General features: G+C 40.1%; 3 protein-coding genes across 5 annotated transcripts; 1 reads left to right on the top strand and 2 right to left on the bottom strand.

Moving 5' to 3' along the window:
- Positions 1-2,376: 2,376 nt before the first annotated feature.
- Positions 2,377-6,523, bottom strand: clp1 (cleavage factor polyribonucleotide kinase subunit 1). 2 transcript variants are annotated; one of them, XM_037781009.1, is made up of 6 exons: positions 6,366-6,523; positions 5,013-5,287; positions 4,719-4,826; positions 4,500-4,619; positions 3,506-3,643; positions 2,377-3,369 (listed from the first exon to the last, which is right to left on the bottom strand). In XM_037781009.1, exons 2-6 carry the CDS (start codon positions 5,283-5,285, stop codon positions 2,683-2,685), a joined length of 1,326 nt encoding a protein of 441 aa, XP_037636937.1. In that variant the 5' UTR covers positions 5,286-5,287; positions 6,366-6,523; the 3' UTR covers positions 2,377-2,682. The 2 variants fall into 2 exon arrangements, with proteins under 2 accessions (XP_037636937.1, XP_037636936.1); XM_037781008.1 differs by lacking the exon at positions 6,366-6,523 and adding an exon at positions 6,187-6,336.
- Positions 6,524-7,221: 698 nt separating this feature from the next.
- selenoh (selenoprotein H) lies at positions 7,222-10,548 on the bottom strand. 2 transcript variants are annotated; one of them, XM_037781011.1, is made up of 5 exons: positions 10,394-10,548; positions 9,142-9,268; positions 8,485-8,606; positions 7,783-7,902; positions 7,222-7,497 (listed from the first exon to the last, which is right to left on the bottom strand). In XM_037781011.1, the coding sequence occupies exons 1-4, from the start codon at positions 10,407-10,409 to the stop codon at positions 7,796-7,798; spliced, it is 372 nt and encodes a 123-aa protein (XP_037636939.1). In that variant the 5' UTR covers positions 10,410-10,548; the 3' UTR covers positions 7,222-7,497; positions 7,783-7,795. The 2 variants fall into 2 exon arrangements, with proteins under 2 accessions (XP_037636939.1, XP_037636938.1); XM_037781010.1 differs by having other exon boundaries at positions 8,485-8,627; positions 10,394-10,547.
- A 547-nt stretch (positions 10,549-11,095) lies between these two features.
- Positions 11,096-16,462, top strand: si:dkey-31c13.1 (uncharacterized protein LOC100002197 homolog). Its single transcript, XM_037781020.1, has 10 exons — positions 11,096-11,308; positions 11,433-11,584; positions 12,150-12,263; positions 12,468-12,620; positions 12,752-12,901; positions 13,113-13,291; positions 13,446-13,651; positions 13,956-14,194; positions 14,401-14,576; positions 14,834-16,462. The coding sequence occupies exons 1-10, from the start codon at positions 11,155-11,157 to the stop codon at positions 15,558-15,560; spliced, it is 2,250 nt and encodes a 749-aa protein (XP_037636948.1). The 5' UTR covers positions 11,096-11,154; the 3' UTR covers positions 15,561-16,462.
- Positions 16,463-17,086: the final 624 nt, after the last annotated feature.

The following is a 17,086-nucleotide window of genomic DNA, read 5'->3' as shown; positions in this document are numbered from 1 at the left end:
TGACCAAGCATCAGAGAGAAGAAAACACTGAACTTCTGAGTATGAAGGATTGTTAATAAATTAAAAAAAAATACACAATACAGAGAATTGTATTAAAAGTCCCTAAAACTGACAGGAAAATTCATCTCTGATACAATATTCACAGGAAATAATCTGCTCAAAATTCATCCAAATCACTTGTTTTACACAACTTCCTGCAGTTATTGCGTTCACTATTTGGGTTAATAATAGTACAGTTTATCAGTTGTTCTGTACTTTTATTGTTATGCATTGAATACAATATGAAATATTCATAAATTATGTCACTTAATCAGGGGTCGTCAGTTTATTCAATGATTGAAAAAGGGTCCCGTAATGAAAACGCTTGGGAACCACTAGACTAATGGACTGGTTATGAAAATATTTGTGTGTCTTTACTTAATTACAACATAATCAAACGTGGGAAAAGTCTTGACAGTTCCATTGCTTCATAGTAGGTTTTGCAAAATATTCTCACAGAGCTTCATCCAACATTGCAAACTTATTATGAACATGTCTGTGAAGTGGGAGACGTGTCCTGTCTTACACAATACAGAGAATTGTATTAAAAGTCCCTAAAAATAATAGGAAAACTCATATCTGATACAATATTCACAGGAAATAATCTGCTCAAAATTCATCCAAATCACTTGTTTTTTTCAGTTAAAGTAATACACAGATATTATCCTTGCAACACATTTAAAGGGCAACATTTCCGGCTCATTGTGAAATGGTGAGGAAGAACACTTGCTTCATAAACTGTGTTTCTGCAACTATAGTCACTTTTGACCCTCCCAAATTATTTTTTTTCATACTTATTTTTTCCCTTTTTTCAATGTTGTTTTCATATATGTAATTTACAGTTTGTAATTACAATAGTTTAAAAACCAATTTATTAAGTAGTTGAGCTTATAGACAAACTCATTAAGCACACTAGAGAAAACAACTTCAACATTCAAAATTGAAATAAAATTAAGAAAATAAATAATAATAATAATAATAATAATAATAATAATAATAAAAAGAAAGAATGTGAATATGAATAACAAAAATGAATGCGCAGTGTGAATTGGGAAGCAGTTATAGTACAGTCTTTAGGTAAAACAATTTCTTTGCAAAGTTTTCACCACAGATCCCAGATGGTCAACTCGAATCCTCCGCAACAGACCCACCTACGATGAAGCCACATCCTGCTGATTAAAGCCAAAGTTTAGAGCAATAGAACCGCAAATAAACTTTAAAGACAACATGCTAAATATAAAAATCAGCACATAAATTAATTTTGCAATATTTGTCTGGGCATCACGCGGTATATGTTGTTTCAATTTGAGATATTGTTACTGTATGTGTTCAATTTACAGCACAAGGAACTGTAGAATATGTGATGAGCTCCAGTGAGCTGGCAGGTGTTTACAACATAAACAGCTAATGAGCTCATAACGCAGTCCTCCTAAACGGTTACTGCCATACTGGTACTGTATGACAGTTAGGATATAGCCTACAGTTTAGTGACCTTTGCCCCACTTATTTCCAAACAGACACAAACACTACAGGATGTATACATACAACAGAGAAGACAGGACACGTCTCCCATTTCACAGACACGTTCATAATAAGTTTGCAATGTTGGATGAAGCTCTGTGAGAATATTTTGCAAAACCTACTATGAAGCAATGGAATTGTAAAGACTTTTTCCCACATTTGATTATGTTATAATTAAGTAAAGACACAAATATTTTCATAACCAGTGATTTGGATGAATTTTGAGCAGATTATTTCCTGTGAATATTGTATCAGAAATGATTTTTCCTATTATTTTTAGGGACTTTTAATACAATTCTCTGTATTGTGTATTTTTTTAATTTATTTATTAACAATCATTCATACTTAATAGGCTCGAAGTTCAGTGTTTTCTACTCTCTGATGCTTGGCCATTGTTCTATTAGCTCTTTAAGAGGTTGTAATGCAGGACGAGGCTGTTTAGCAGAGAGGGAAGGTTCTGTGAATATAACTTATATTCAGGTCTTCACTGTGCCCTTATCCTGTTTATTTCTTGAAAAAAAGAATAATCCAAACTATAAAAATAACAATTTCATATAGTTTCCTTTACAGAATTAAATGAAATGCTGAGATAAAGGCCAACTGTATATTAAAAAAAAAAGTTATCTTACACCCCTTAAAATCAAGAAGGCCTCGCGACAGCCCGTGAAGCTTCGTTGACCCCCTAGTGTGGGTCGAGACCCCCAGGTTGTGAACCAGTGCATTAGGTACTGGACATATGCAAATAAACGTGAACTGATATACAGTCCATATGTAGCATAGAAAAATATGCGGCCATGACCATAATTGACACAAACGTTTTACATTTAAAACATTTATTACTCAAAGAGAACACAATGTTCATAAAACAGATTATCAAGAAAATAATTCCTGCACTGATAAAAACATCCCTTACCACAAATTGCCCAAACATCTGTACAGTGTGGTCTATAAAATGGGGCATTATTTACAGGAGCTACCAATTTCCGTGCCAAAATTGTTTTCTCTTTTGCCTACAAAGCCCAAAAAGACAATTAGGAAACAAAATTTCTTCTCAACAGAACTCCTCCAAGGATGACTCCCACTACTTTTGCAACAGGGCCCTCTTCTCTAAAGTGTAACGCTTCATTTCATGTCCATGAAGCGGATGTCCATGATGAGTAAAGTGTGTCTTGGCAGTGGTCTGGGCGCTGGGGACAGCACTTTCATCACCTGTGTTTGCGTGTCCACATTAGTCACCACAATAAAGCCACACACGGGGCTCTCTACTATACCCTTTCTAGCACCTTCCTCTCCATCCTCGGCGCTGCTCACACTTAGCACGTGATACGTGAGGTCTCTCCCCGGTGTCACAGGCACCAGCTTTAGCTGTGTGTCATCCTGAGACATTCCCAGTGGCAAGCACGAGTCCGGGATAGACGGTGCACCGATCTTGTAGATGCGGACGTCTGAGAAACGCACTTCATAGGAAAAGGGGTAGAAGGTCACTCCACGGAAGCCGTAGAAATACTCGCGGATCTTCTCGTCCCGAGTGTCCCGCCTGCACTCCTTGGAGCGCTCCACCACCCCTCCGGACTTGGGTAGGAGTACAACCCGTACAAAGTGTGGGAGGTCTCGTTTGAGCTCATTGTAGAGCCTCTCATGGTCCAGCACCAGCACCACATCCACCTCGAAGGCGGAGGCACAGTGGACTAGAGCCTGGTATCCGGAGCCCTTGACCCAGCCGCAAGTGTTGATGATACAGCCTCCCACGCTGGCCTTCCTGTTCACCTCACAGCGCTGAGAAAACACCTCCGCCAGGCATGACGTCAACTACACGTTTTGAGAAAAGAACAGATGAAACTGGGCAGAGAAACAAAAACTGTTGACAAAGCAGACTAAATTTGTAGTTTGGCCGTGGGCTTCATTCTGTCATGTTACGCAACGGCCAGAATCTTTCTTTTCTCACCTTATTGTAAAGTTTGATGTTGGTCCCTGGGGTAGTAGAGCCAAAGTGATAGACCAAAGGAGCCTGGACTGAGAAACCCTCCTCCACGTCTGCCGGGCGCTCAATGCAGAGTGCCGACACAGTCCCTGGTACAGACACCTGAGGAGCAGAATGTAGTTTACACAATAAGATTTGAATCACCTATGGCACTTTTAAAAAACAACCTTGAGAGCACTGGCGCTGTAATTTCCATGATTTTATGAATGAATAAAGTAAACCGTGGATGTTGATGGTATATTACAAACTGTGGCATGATTAACTACGATGTTTGCCATATGTCCACTGAAAGGGACAGTGTGAAGGATTTAGGGGATCTATAAGCAGAAATCTAATATAATATTCATATATTCTAGCGAGAGCCTTTCACGTTTTTATGTAACCTTAAGGCCACCCTAGTTCTCCGACACGCTTGTGAAACTGCAGTAACGTGAGCTGTAACCACCAGCCGCTGTCTGACTTCTGTTACTCCTAAAGTAGTGTTGTTATGGTAAGGAGGCGAACAGCATTACCACGATTTTGCACTCTGCGGCTCATGTTACCGCAGTCTTGGGAAGGGAGGAGTGAGCGGAGGGGTACTCAGTTGGTTGCAATCTGCAACCACACCACTAGATGCCACTAAATCCTACACACTGTCTCTTTAATGGACCTATGGCACTCAAAGTGACGTTTTACAACAGTCCCAGATACAATAAATGATAATAAACATCACAAGCAGTAGGTCACTGTAATCAATCTTGTGCAAGCAATACTACACTACTCTTTATTTTAACTGCCGTTAAAACAGAGGCATCTAAATTATTCTATACCACAGATGCTGTGTATGCTGTAGTTCTACATTGCCTGAATTCAAGATGATAAGTCTGTGTGACACAATGCAAAATAATTAAAATATCAGTAGGTGCTATTCCCGTAGTCTGTAGTCGATGTTTATTATGATAACTCCAATTCATCTTACCCCACTCTGTCCAACATCCAGTTCCACCAGTGTTGGCCTCCGGCCCACCCTTACAGCATAGCTTAATAGTAGCCGGCACACTGTTGACTTCCCCACATCTGTAGGGCCCACCACCATCACCTGAGGGATGATTAATTATTCAAGGTCAATGGAAAATGCATTTACTGGGATCTGGAAAGCTTGCATATAAAGAAAATAGTATTTTTTAATCAAACCTACCCTCGGCCCCCTCTCATTGTCCCGCTCTGCTTGCTTTCTCATCTGTTCCAGGGCAGCATGTGTGTTCAGGTAGAGCAGCATGGGAGTATCCTTGGACACATAAGCCACCTATGGCGATGAGGGAGAGACGCTGGTTATTTGAGCCTCTCATTCATCAAATGTCAAACTCACAAAGCCACACAGGGTTAAATGTGATACCATATCCAATTGGTGAGTTGAATCACCAAATAAGCCAAAATAGAAGCCACATAAAAACGTTCACAAATCTGCATGGACCCTCCTCCAGGTGCTCACCTCTGGCTTCCCATAAAGATTCACACTGCAGCCTTGCCAGGTGAAAACTGCGATCTTGGAGCCTGGTCCAAATGTGTACTTCTTGTTGCGGTTCAGCTCGGAGCCAAACACCTCAGCCATTCCCGTGAGGAGCTCCAGCTCAACTTGCTCTGCTGCCTCCCCTGCCTCCACCTCAAACCTCAGTTCAGTCTCCTTCTCCAAGTCAAACCTGGTGCTGACCTTCCCAGGTACCGGAACATCTTCAATCGTCGTTTCCACACCCTCTGTTGCCATGACTACAAGAGAAAGTCTATGTTACAAACATATGGCAATAACGGCATATTAAAAAGAGAAGTTACATGCATATACAGTACAGGTTGTCACAATATCTCTAATACTGCCAATATATTAGAGATGTATTTGTATGTATTTAAATGTATTGTTGTCACAATATCACCGACAACAACAATAATATCAATATCATGTGCAATACTACTTTTTACATTCTCATGTGCAATATCACTGTTCATTGTGTGCAATATTAATGTCCAACATGTGCAATATTACTTATTTTCCTTTTTACATTTTTTATTTTACTAATCTTATTTACTCATTTTACTAAATGTATCTTACTTAATTGTTATTCTTTTAGGCACTGGTGCTAGAAATAGTACTTTTTTATTTTTTACACTTGTAATTATTGTAATTTTGTTGTATTTTTGAGCACTCTCTGGCACAAGAATTTCCTCCAGGATTAATAAAGTTCTATCTCATCTTATCTTATCTTTTTAAAGACCATAAAATAGTCTTAAAATGTCAAAAATATTGACAAATGCTTGTCAAAAGCTGAGTTACAAAGTTCATTTAACCAGAAAGTCTCTTTACATGTATTATCACTATCACACAAGAGGCCAGCAAAAAGTATAGCAGTATAGTGTCACATTAATAAACATACAATTCATTCAGTAAACTCAGATTACAGAAAGACAGAGAGGAGCCCCAGTCTGTGGCTTCCACTAATAATGTTACATGTGAGGGACAAACTGGAGCTATAAAGAGAGCTGCTGGGACATTTTAAACTTAATTGGATTCCTCATTTGTGTGTCGAGTGACAGTCCAGTGTTGGGCTAATCGCTGGCTATAGTAATAGTTTTCTGGAGTACTTTATAACACGTGTACTGATCAATGAACACACAGAGAGAGAACCAGTGCTTCATGGCAGAGACCAGCTAGCTAACGTTAGCAGTTAACAAGCAGTAACAGCAACTATTTCAGCAGTAAAGAGCCGACAAACGCTCCAAATACCACTAAACTACTCCCATAATGTCAGGTGAATGTCTACAGGTTGATTATTCTTTACTGTGTAGTACTTACGGACTGATTTCAAGCCTTATTGTAGAATGAAAAGTAGCTTCCCAACTCTTGAGGAGACAACGCTGTTTGGTCGAGACGACGTGATGACGTCACGTCTTTCGCAACCAATCATGTTCTTCTTTCTTCTTCTCTGAGGTTTATTGGCAAACAACGATTTGGTGCTTTAACGCCACCAACTGGTATGGAGGTGTGGATCATTCTGGATAATAATTACTATATCCCAAAAAAATAAATAACATAAAAAACTAAACAAAACAAGCAACCTCATATTTTTCCAATTATATTAATTTGTCTAAGATACTGAATTAATGTTCTATAACACTCATTTAGTGAGTTCTTTTGTCAAATATCAATTAAATCAAAGTGTACTTTAATCTCTTTGAGGCCTTGACTCAAATGCCTTCTTTCTTCCTCATATCTCTCACAATGCAATATGACACGCTCCACTGTTTCCTCTTGGCCACAGTAATTACATCTACCTGTGTCATGTTTTTGTACGAAAAACAACAATTATCAAAATAGTTGTCAAACTCTTCATATGTTTTCTGTGCAAAAATCTTAATTTTTAAAGTAACTAAAGCTGTCAGAAAAAGTTAGTGTAGAGTAAAAAGTACAATATTTCTGACTGAAATGTAATGGAGTAGAAGTAGAAAAAGGCATGAAAAGAAAAGACACAAATAAAGAACAAGTACCTCAAAATTATACTTAAGTAAAGTACTTGAGTAAATACGCTTACTTATGTTACTTTCCAACTCTGCCCTGCACAGAATAAATCTTTTTGGGATGTAAAATAAAAACCTTCCCACATACAAATGACTGCTTGGCTAGAGGAAACACAAACCTGCAATTACAATAATTTAGAAACAAGAAACACTTTATTTATTTACCAAAAACATGATTTAAAAGCATAATTAACTGTTGAGAAATAAGGGGAAAAAAATAGTTTACAAAAACAGCAGCATTGTATGCATTGTATGAAATGTATTGGCTCAGAGAGGCTCCACTAGGTGTCACCATGCGTCCAGGAGATGTGAGCTGTTGGAGCTTGGATCATCAGAGGAGAGACTGAGAACATCCCATTGGTCACTCCTCATCATTCTGCTTCCATGGTTCACATCTCCTCAACTCTTGGCTGAAAGCAGGACAAGAAGTTTTCTTTAGTTAAACTCTGAAATATAAACATTCCTAACACACCACTGTTGTGTACTATTCCCCTGTAAGGCCATCAGTCTCAACCAGCAGCAGTATATACACTTACATCCAATATAAAATACAGTTCACAAGTTTCATTTTACTTTGCGTCTCTATTTATTACAGCTGAACAAAATTAAAAATTTAGCCTGACAGTGCAATCCTTGATTCATTTTTGCATAGAGTATTGTACTATTCTGTCTGATAGAGATTTGAAATGACAAACCTTCACTGCGCATCTACTCAGCCTTCAGAGCCTCCTGTAGAGCAGCAACTACAACATCAGGTTGAGGAAACTTCAGCTTACGAGGCGGACCCTTCTTTATTCCAGTCCACAGAGATGTTTCTTTAGGGATGAGACATCAGAATACGGCGTCATTTGTAGGAACAATATAGAAGATAAGCAATACTATCAATGTGTTACAAAAGCCTGGGCCTTTTGGTATACACCTGCTGAAATACCCCATGTTCTTATTGGTCTTTCCACAAACAAAGTCCCAGTTTACTCTGGGGGATCCACAGGCCTCGTTATAAACTGTTTTAATGTGAAGATTAAAAACAAACAACTGACGATTGTCAAAAGCGAGGCTTAAACTCTCATCCTGAGTAACTGGACCATTGTTTCTGGGAATGCACCTTGCTTAGTGATATTTTTATTGCTATGAAGACCAAATTAAATTTCATTCACCACCAGTATCCATCTCAGAGGTGAAGATCTCATAACATCAGCAAATAAAATCAAACTACGTGCATAGCAAACAGTGGTTAGAAAATTACTGTGTTTTTGTTGTTTGTAATTTTTGTGAACTGAACCTTTAATAGCCCTTAAAAATGAGTAAGTACAAAAACTGAGATACTGACACTTGCTCAACCACTGGGGATGTAAAATTGCAGTTATTCTAGGTTTTCCCCTTTTCGTCGTCCTCACCTTTGCCTCCATCCAGCAGAGTGATCTCGAAGCTGTTCCTGCGGGGTTTCTCAGGGTTGAAGACCACAGTCAGTTCAGGGTGGGCAGCCAAGAGGGCAGATTTCACCTCCTCAGCATTACGCCCATACACTCGTCAGCTCTTACTGCCAGAAATAACAGATCAACCATCAGGTGGACATTTATGCAGTCTACTAAAGTTATCAATGACTGCATATGATAAAGCATCTATGTACATTACTCAAGTACTGTCCTCAAGTACAACTTTGCAGAGAACACTTTATTGCATGAGCTTAATGCTTTGAAGGAGTCATGTTGCAGGAATGCCAGTTAGTGAAATGAAGTCTACAATGCATGAAGCAGCTGCTTCTTTTATTAAGTTATTAAGCGTGTTTGTTGCCTAATGTACAGCAGGATGTCTTGTGCAGATGAACAGTGGTTCCCAACTGTTTTTGTCCACCAGCCCTGTCAGGCAGGCTCAAGTAGACTATAAGGAGTGGACGTAGTCCCTGTGACATCACCCATTGGTTTGTGGACTGCATTTTGTCTGTCGCCATCTTGTTTTTTTGCAACCAGAAGTGACACGAGAGGATGGAGCTAAGTACAACTAAATGCTGAATAAGAAATTTGACAGTGGTCATTGAACACTGTGTTTCTCACCAGTGTTCAATGACTACCCTTTGACCGTCCTGGCCGTTCTCCTCCTCTCCTCTGTCCTTCTTCTCCTCCACGGATGGTTTATCCTCCTCTGTCTGAACTTCCGCTTTGCGCTTCGTCCCTCGACGACCTGGAATACACATTGATGTTAAAGGGAATGCAATACACTCAGGATAATGGTAGATAAGGAAGTGAGTCGTAGCGCTCAACTAATAAACACTAGCTGATGTTATACTTTGATCATCATCCCTTTGCTCCACTATTCAATTCAATTGGCTTTATTGGCATGACGTAACACTGTACATATTGCCAAAGCATATTCAAATGATGAAAATGTACAATAGTTACATTTCATTAACATCAATAAAATAAAATAAAAAATAATTTTCAATCAATCAATTGGAACAACGATATAAACAGGAAACGAAGCAAATTAACAAACAATCAAACAACAAGGTGCAGACAGCTGAACTTCAGTTTATGTATGCAGCAACATAGACTGCTACCAGCTCACAGCTCCTAGTGTCCTCCCCCAGTAGGACGGATAATTTATCTCCATCCGAGAGCTGTAGAAAAACTTTAGTGCTAAAATATATTTTTTTTAAAAAATACATTTCCCTGATGTTTTTATATTTCTCGCATTTGGTGAGGAAGTGTAGCTCTGTTTCAGGCTCACTGAGGATGCAGTGGGCTCTACAGGGAGCCAGGTCTTCCTGTGTCGCCCCTGTTCAATGGCGAGGCTGTGCTCACTCAGTCTGGACTTCATCAAGGTTCTTCTTAAATGTAGATCAGTAACCATGCTCAGATAGTCTGCTATGGTGTACTGTCGATTTAGAGCCAGATAGTGTTCACCAACAGGTGATGTAGTTTAGTGTTAACTGTGTTGTAATTTGGTTGAGTCTAATTGGTGGTATGTTCTGTTCCTGAGGCCTTGGTGTGTTGGTGGAGAGGGTTGGTGAACTCAGCCTCAGGACCAGCTGGGTAAGGGGGTTCCCCTTTCTGCTCATCTCTTTGCCCTAGCAAGCTACTAGCTAACGGTAACTCCATGGCAACCTAACGGTAACTCCATGGCAACCTGCAGTCTACTAGGGGAAGTCTAACCAAACCATGACAACCAGTGTTATAATAACACACGGTACCCGTTTATCAACTGCAAACAATATACACCACATCTCTATCATGTTGCTAACTTACTGAGTTATATTTATTTCTACAACATACTACAACCTTTAATACATCCATGACTACATCATACCTGCTTTAGGCGCCATTGCTGTTACAGAACTTTCGCGCGACTGGTGGGCTGTACCAAACTATCTGTCTGAAGGGGTTTTCACTACGACGGACGAGACCATCTACAAGTTGAGAATCTCTCACGCATGCGCACTTGATTCAAGTAGTGATGGGAATTCCGGCTCTTTTTAGTGAGCCAGATCATTTGGCTCAGCTCACCAAGAAGTGCCGGCTCTTTCGGCTCCCAAAAGGCTCTGCGTTTTACCACTTCTGCCTTTTATAATTCAGTCAAATTTAGCTTTATCTGTTTTGACCTATGATTAGTATGTGTGCACATATATCACTTAAATTATTCAATATAATTATACTAAACCTTATAATTTCCAGAATACCATAATTTTACATGCTGCTTTGTTTCCGACTGTCACTCATCTTGTCTGCTTTTCGTGCACTGCACTCCTCTCTCTTTCTTCCTCTCCTCCTCTCCTTCCTGCTCTGTACCTGTAGACCATCAGCGCGCCGTTCGCCCCTTCCTGCTTGATGTAATGATCCTTGTCTGGCATCACCTGATTGGTCGCACGGACGTCATTAACACAACATTCAATCACAGTCAGTGCATGGAGTGCCCGTGGAGCGGAGAAGATCATCATATCATTTCTGCCTTTAATTAATTAAAGAAAGAAAAAAATAATAAACGCTCTTTGGGCTCTTATCATAAGAGCTCAAAGAGCCGGCTCAAAGAACCGGCTCTTTCGCGACGACACATCACTAGATTCAACACGGATGACAACAGCAATGGCGGACTCACATACACCTTTGGGAGCCGCTTCAACATTTTCTTGTCTCTCAGACTTTGAAGCTCATCTGAAGTCATACCAGAAAAACACCAATATCAAATTTGTTGTTTCAAAAAGCCACAAATCGTTTGGAAAACACGGTAAGTTAGTGAACTAAAGTTAAGGTTGGGCTAACTAACTGTTATGCTGCTCAATGTCAGATGTCAGTCTGCAGCCGAGGTTACTTCTATCTAGATACTAACCTCAGGTGATTTCTCTCCACAGAAGTGAGTTTAACAGGTACAGGTGTCCACTGGCAGCTGAAGACGGTCCCGTTTGATGGCACGCCCTTTGCTGTGCTCGGCACTAAAACGTACGTGTGTCACCAGGGTCGAGATAAACATGCTGCAGAGAAGAGGAAGAGACAAGAGAAGATGGTGAGGAATCCCTCACTCAGCATACTACAGCATGAATCAGTCCACAGATATATCACCATGTTGCTGGTCATGATGTGAGATAGGCTGCTAGATGCTACAGTTCACTAACAAGAGTGTAACTGTGTTATTAAGTGTGTGTGGGGGTTGTCATTACATGTGTAATAATACACTTGCATGTACACCAGGGGTCAGCAACCTTTACTATCAAAAGAGACATTTTAGGCAAAATTAAAAAAAATAAATAATAATATGTCTGGAGCTTCAAAACATTTGATCATTGTGGTGAATGAAGGTGACACAGTTTATAGTCTAAGTATATAGTATATAAGTCTAATGCAGTGAGGGTCAAAGAGCAAATGTATTACGGAGTATTAGGGCCACATTGAGGGAAAAAACATCTGAGATCTCCAGAATAAAGTCATAATAGTATGAGAATAAAGTCATAACTTTACGAGAAAAAGGCAGTTTTTCATTTCTTTGCAAGATGATCAATATGGCATTTCAAATTTAGACTAAGTCTTTGGATATCACTGAATGTATAAATGCTAAAGATGATTTCTTTCAGGCAAAGACTGTCAAAGAAGAAGATGTGTTTGTGGAGACCATGCGGAAATCCAAAAAAGCAGGTTGTCCTGCAGCCATATATGCAGTGCATATATGCAGATTTCCTGATTATAAGGTGAGATACTATCTAATGTTTACTGCTATTTTGTCATGGGAAAGACTGTGTTTCCAATATTCATGTGCGTAACTTCTTTTGTTTACTCTATCATGTTATATATCCGTTACTATCTTAGTAGACCATATTTGCAATGTTCGTTCATACTGAAATGACAAAAGGTTGAATAGAATTGAGTTCTAGTTCTGAGTTTTGTGTTTCTAGATAAGCGAGGACACCCCATATCAGAGGCGAGAACAATCAACAGCTGTGAGAAAAGCGCTAAAAGAAAACCCGTCACCTGTGGTAACAGAGCAGATGTTCACTGCTTATTTCCCACATGTGACAGTGCATAAAAACCACCCCATTGTTGGAAAGGTTTGTGCCTTGTGCTGGGTTTGACATTACAAATTCCATAGCATTTCTGTTCTTCTCTTACATACTGTATATGCAGGTTTTTTGTTCAAGATATTGCTGGTGATGTCAATTTGATGTGCTTGGACATGTAGGCAGCAGGGTCAAGGGAGGTGCTCCAAGGCTCCGAATCCTCTTCCCCTACTCGGAGAAGGCTCTATCCTCTAGATAAAGACATCCGCAACATCATGCAAAAAGTAAATACGGGGTCAATGAAGAGCAGTGCAGACCAGCTGAATTTACAGGTAAAGATTGTGTTGTGGGTGCTGCTCTTTCAGACAAACAACAAGTAGTATTGTGGAGATCATGCACAGAGTTGTTCATAAATCTATGACCACCAAAGAAAAGTCAGTTTTAAACCGTCTAATAAGACAGTCTACGTTTACGTTTGCAGGACAGAAACTTCTAAGAATAAGTACATACATTAAAATAATGTTTGGCCTTCACATGTTCCAGGACCTGGTGGAGACGTGGAAGGAAGAGGGATGTGCTATCGAGTACAGACCTTCTCAGGAGACGGACGATGGCGCCGTTGAGAAGTTGCTCCTCTGTTTGCAGACCCAATGGCAGAGGAGGCTTTTGGTGTTGTATGGGCAACAATTGTGCTTGCTCGATGCAACGTACCGTACGAGCAGGTACTGTAATGATAGTAACTTTATTAGGTCATTCATACCTTCACAGACTGTTTTGTATTCATATTTTTTCTTAGAAAAATGCATGACTATTGTGCCGAAATTAAAATGTATTGTTGAGAAAGCATAATACCAATCTGCTTAATTTGCCTCTTAGGTATTCAGTACCCGTCTTCTTCCTCTGTGTGAGGACTAATGTAAACTACATTGTGGTTGGAGTCTTCGTCACACAGTCTGAGAAGAAGGAGGACATCAGAGAGGCGTTGGAGGTGTTCAAAAAGTGGAATGCAGACTGGAAGCCGTCCCACTTCATGGTCAATTTCTGTAACACAGAAATTGGGGCTCTGGAAGAAGTATTCAAGGGTAAGTATTTAAATTGATTTATTTCTTTATTCCATTTTTTTTTTTTAAACAAAGATTAACTTTTACGTAGCAAATCAGAAGATAGCAATACAAATAACTTTATTGCCATCGCTTGTTATGTCCATTACTTTGGGTTACCCACACCCCCCTGTTTATTACAAACCATTTGATACACACAATACATTTTATTGTTTGCAATTAAGTTGTATAATAAGGTACAATCAATGATTATATTTAACCAAACTCAGGTCTAGTGAAATATAGTGGGAAATATACAGTAACTCTGTGTTGTTTATGTTCTTAGATTCCAATGTGATCCTCTGCGATTTTCACCGGGAGAAAGCGTGGATAGAATGGACCAGAAAAAAGGGACACGGAGTGACGTGTAAAGAGGAAGTTTTGAAAATGCTTGGGGCCATCGCAGACTCTGGGACGGCTGAAGAATTTGATAGCAGCACCCGCCTCCTCAAACAACACTCTGCCTGGCAGACAAACGAGAGTCTGAGAAGATGGTTCTCCACTAAATGGCTTTCCCAAGCAGAGGTTTGTGTACACTTCTACTCCAGAGCTGTCCTTTTTGTTCCTGTACAACTAAAAGCTAAAAAGCTTTAGACAACACTTTAGGCCAGTGCACATTTTTAAAGGTTGAAAATAAAACCTATTTTAGCACTGTAGTGCACACATTCAACTAGAATTCCTTATGAAAATGATTTTAATATGATTTTGTGACGTTGTATGTCCTGAACTAGAGATGGGTTATGGCATTCAAGAAGGAAGACCTGAGGGTGGCTGCCTACGCAAACAATGGAGTCGAGAGACAAAATGAAACACTCAGACACTCGTACCTGAAGGGCTACAAGGACCGCAGTCTCAGTGACACCACCACTGTTATTGTGAAGGATATCTTGCCAAGATCTTATCAAAGGTAAGAACGCAAAAAAGGGCCAACAAACAGAAGACAGAAAACCAAAATAAAAAGTCTCAAAGCATGAATACTTTGCTGTTATATTATTCACAGTGCTCATATGACATGGCGGTATTTACTGTCATACCAAGTCTGTACTTCAAGCACAAATATTTAATTTCAAATCAAATGTACTAGAGGACTGAGACAAAATAACCTAACCTAACCAAACCATATATAATGTGGTATGAAGTAATTCAATGTTTATCTGCTCACAGATACATTGAGTTGAACGTCCGTGGCCACCGGGTAAACAGCCAATATCTGCCACGGTTCCTCAGAGACAAACCAATAATGGTGGCTGAGCACATCATGTCGAGACACCAGGAGTCCCTGATGTTCACACTGGACCATGTAGCGTCTGCAGGGGAGGCCAGCTTCAAAGTCAACATTCAGAGAGACACAACAGTACCACAGTGCAGCGTGTTCTTTGGATCGGAAAGTCAGATGCCATCATGTACATGTAAAGACTGGCAGGAAAACCTGCTCCCATGCACGCACTTTTGTGCAGTGTTCAACCTGGTACCTGACTGGAGCTGGGACAGACTGTGCCTCGCATACAGGGAGAATCCTCTGTTTGTGATCGATGAGGTGTGCCTGAAGCACTCTGCTGACGGCTCAGGTACGTCCGCACCATCATCTACAGCGACCAATCCCTCCGCCTCCGAGCAACAAACCCATGCAGAATCATCATCCAGCTCCACATGCGCACGGAAGCGCCAGAAGTGTGATAGTCTGTTAAAAGACCTTGCAGACAAGGTCTCCCACCTCCAAGACGAAAGCTACATGGACAGGGTAATAGAGAAACTAGAGGACCTTCTGGAAGACGTCATACACCATACTCCGCATGATGGCCCCCTCGCTCTATTGTCTACATCCGCAGTTAAGAGGAGGCGCTCGGAGGCTGCTGAGCCCCTCAGGCTTCTGAAAAAGCACATGCGGTAACTGCAATTCTCTGGCAGAGTTGGCCACGCATATCTGTAAGACTGTGTATCACTACATGGACAGGATCTAATGTTAATATGTTGTCAGTGGTGACAGAGGAAGTTTTCAGATCCTTTACTCATGTTATTTTTTTGCATTGCAATTGTTGTTATTGCATTAAAATGTTCCCTGTCGGTTTGGATTAATATTACTGGTGCATTTATGTATATGTTGCTTTTTACTGCTGTAGAAGTTTAAGGTTGTGCTGATTTGATCTCCTTTATGTACTGTTTAATCTACAGCAATGCATCATATTCTATAACATCGTCATTTGTTTGTGAGAACCATGTATCTCTAAAAACTTTCCCTGAGTTCAGAAAAACAGCCGTAATCAGCTTTGTGACGTTGTATTTTCCAGCTGATCCAAGAGGGTTTTTAAATAGTTTTATTGAGCTTAAGAAGAATGAGAATTTTCTCAACACATAAAGGAAATTCAAAAATCAACACATCTGGACATTCATTGTTTTCACTGGATGGGAAGAGGATGAAAATCTGTAAGATAATTTACATTTACTTTTTTTGTGTTCTTGTTTCCTTGGTTTCATTGCAAGGATCATTGATGTTCTTATTCTGTACAAAACTTTAAGTTTGTTTTAATGTTAAAAGCTCCTACCAGGACTGATTTATAATCTGTTAAACTACTAACTAGTGTCGATCGTGATCATCAACATGATGTCAAAACAATCAGCTGATGCTACATCCCCAGGTCGAGATGGAGGCCACCAGTGGACTTCTGGTTTTCCTTTTGTTTCCAGCAGTTGTATCATAATTGATTTGACAATGATATAAAATGCTGCATATAATCATTAATGTAACCTATTTCAAACAAGTTTCCACAGTAAAGAAACCACTTTTGATACATAGATGTGTGTGTTGGGATCTCTGACATGGCCTCATTTGCATCATCCCATTCAGTTAAAGCCTAGATACACTTTGAGATCAATTCCCCCTTCTGGCTGTTCCAACTGAAGATCTGTGTAATCGCCTCTGCAAACAGGGACAGATGAATGCAGGTCCCAAGGGTTGTGTGTTCCCATGTCCTCTAATTGTTTGCAAAATTCCCTATTGTAAACTTGTGAGAGACAGCATTCAAAACAAACAAGGAGAAAGTGAGAGAAAACCCTGCAGAGCAACAGACGGATGTGTTTGAGTACTCCAAAGTCAAGAACAAATATGGTGTTACCGGAATAGCAATACAGAATCCACGTGTCTTACACAGTGGATGTGGCAGTCACATATTTGGGCACTCGAGCAAATTGTCTGAAGGACGTCACAAGCTGCGTCCGTGCCAACAAAAATGGGCTACAAACTCCCAGAGCGAGGCGGTGTGACTGACTCACGAGCGCTCATATAATAACTGTTCTTTTGTTCACAACCAAGTCAAGACCCACACTTCATCTCGGCCGTGCACTAACTTTTATCCCCGCTGCCTTCACCATATTATTAAATCTTTCACTCAGCGCGTCACTCTCTCTGAAGCAGACCAG

This window comes from Sebastes umbrosus, chromosome 9 (assembly GCF_015220745.1).
Source record: "Sebastes umbrosus isolate fSebUmb1 chromosome 9, fSebUmb1.pri, whole genome shotgun sequence".
Classification (NCBI taxonomy): domain Eukaryota; kingdom Metazoa; phylum Chordata; class Actinopteri; order Perciformes; family Sebastidae; genus Sebastes; species Sebastes umbrosus.
Note: the sequence above shows the minus strand (reverse complement) of the source record. Positions and strands in the feature narration are given on the sequence as shown.

What these genes read in the sequence shown, in the direction of transcription:
- clp1 (XM_037781008.1), bottom strand. Translation starts at nt 6,208, where the DNA reads ATGAAGCACTGGTTCTCTCTCT. An exon ending in ACAATGAGAGGGGGCCGAGG is followed by an intron (nt 4,620 to 4,718) that starts GTAGGTTTGATT and finishes ATCATCCCTCAG; the next exon opens with GTGATGGTGGTGGGCCCTAC. An exon ending in ACATCAAACTTTACAATAAG is followed by an intron (nt 3,370 to 3,505) that starts GTGAGAAAAGAA and finishes CAAAACGTGTAG; the next exon opens with TTGACGTCATGCCTGGCGGA.
- selenoh (XM_037781011.1), bottom strand. An exon ending in AGGGTAGTCATTGAACACTG is followed by an intron (nt 8,607 to 9,141) that starts GTGAGAAACACA and finishes ACGAGTGTATGG; the next exon opens with GCGTAATGCTGAGGAGGTGA. An exon ending in TCTGCTGGATGGAGGCAAAG is followed by an intron (nt 7,903 to 8,484) that starts GTGAGGACGACG and finishes TCATCCCTAAAG; the next exon opens with AAACATCTCTGTGGACTGGA.
- si:dkey-31c13.1 (XM_037781020.1), top strand. Translation starts at nt 11,155, where the DNA reads ATGACAACAGCAATGGCGGACTCACATACACCTTTGGGAGCCGCTTCA. An exon ending in GCAGATTTCCTGATTATAAG is followed by an intron (nt 12,264 to 12,467) that starts GTGAGATACTAT and finishes TTGTGTTTCTAG; the next exon opens with ATAAGCGAGGACACCCCATA. An exon ending in GCAACGTACCGTACGAGCAG is followed by an intron (nt 13,292 to 13,445) that starts GTACTGTAATGA and finishes TTTGCCTCTTAG; the next exon opens with GTATTCAGTACCCGTCTTCT.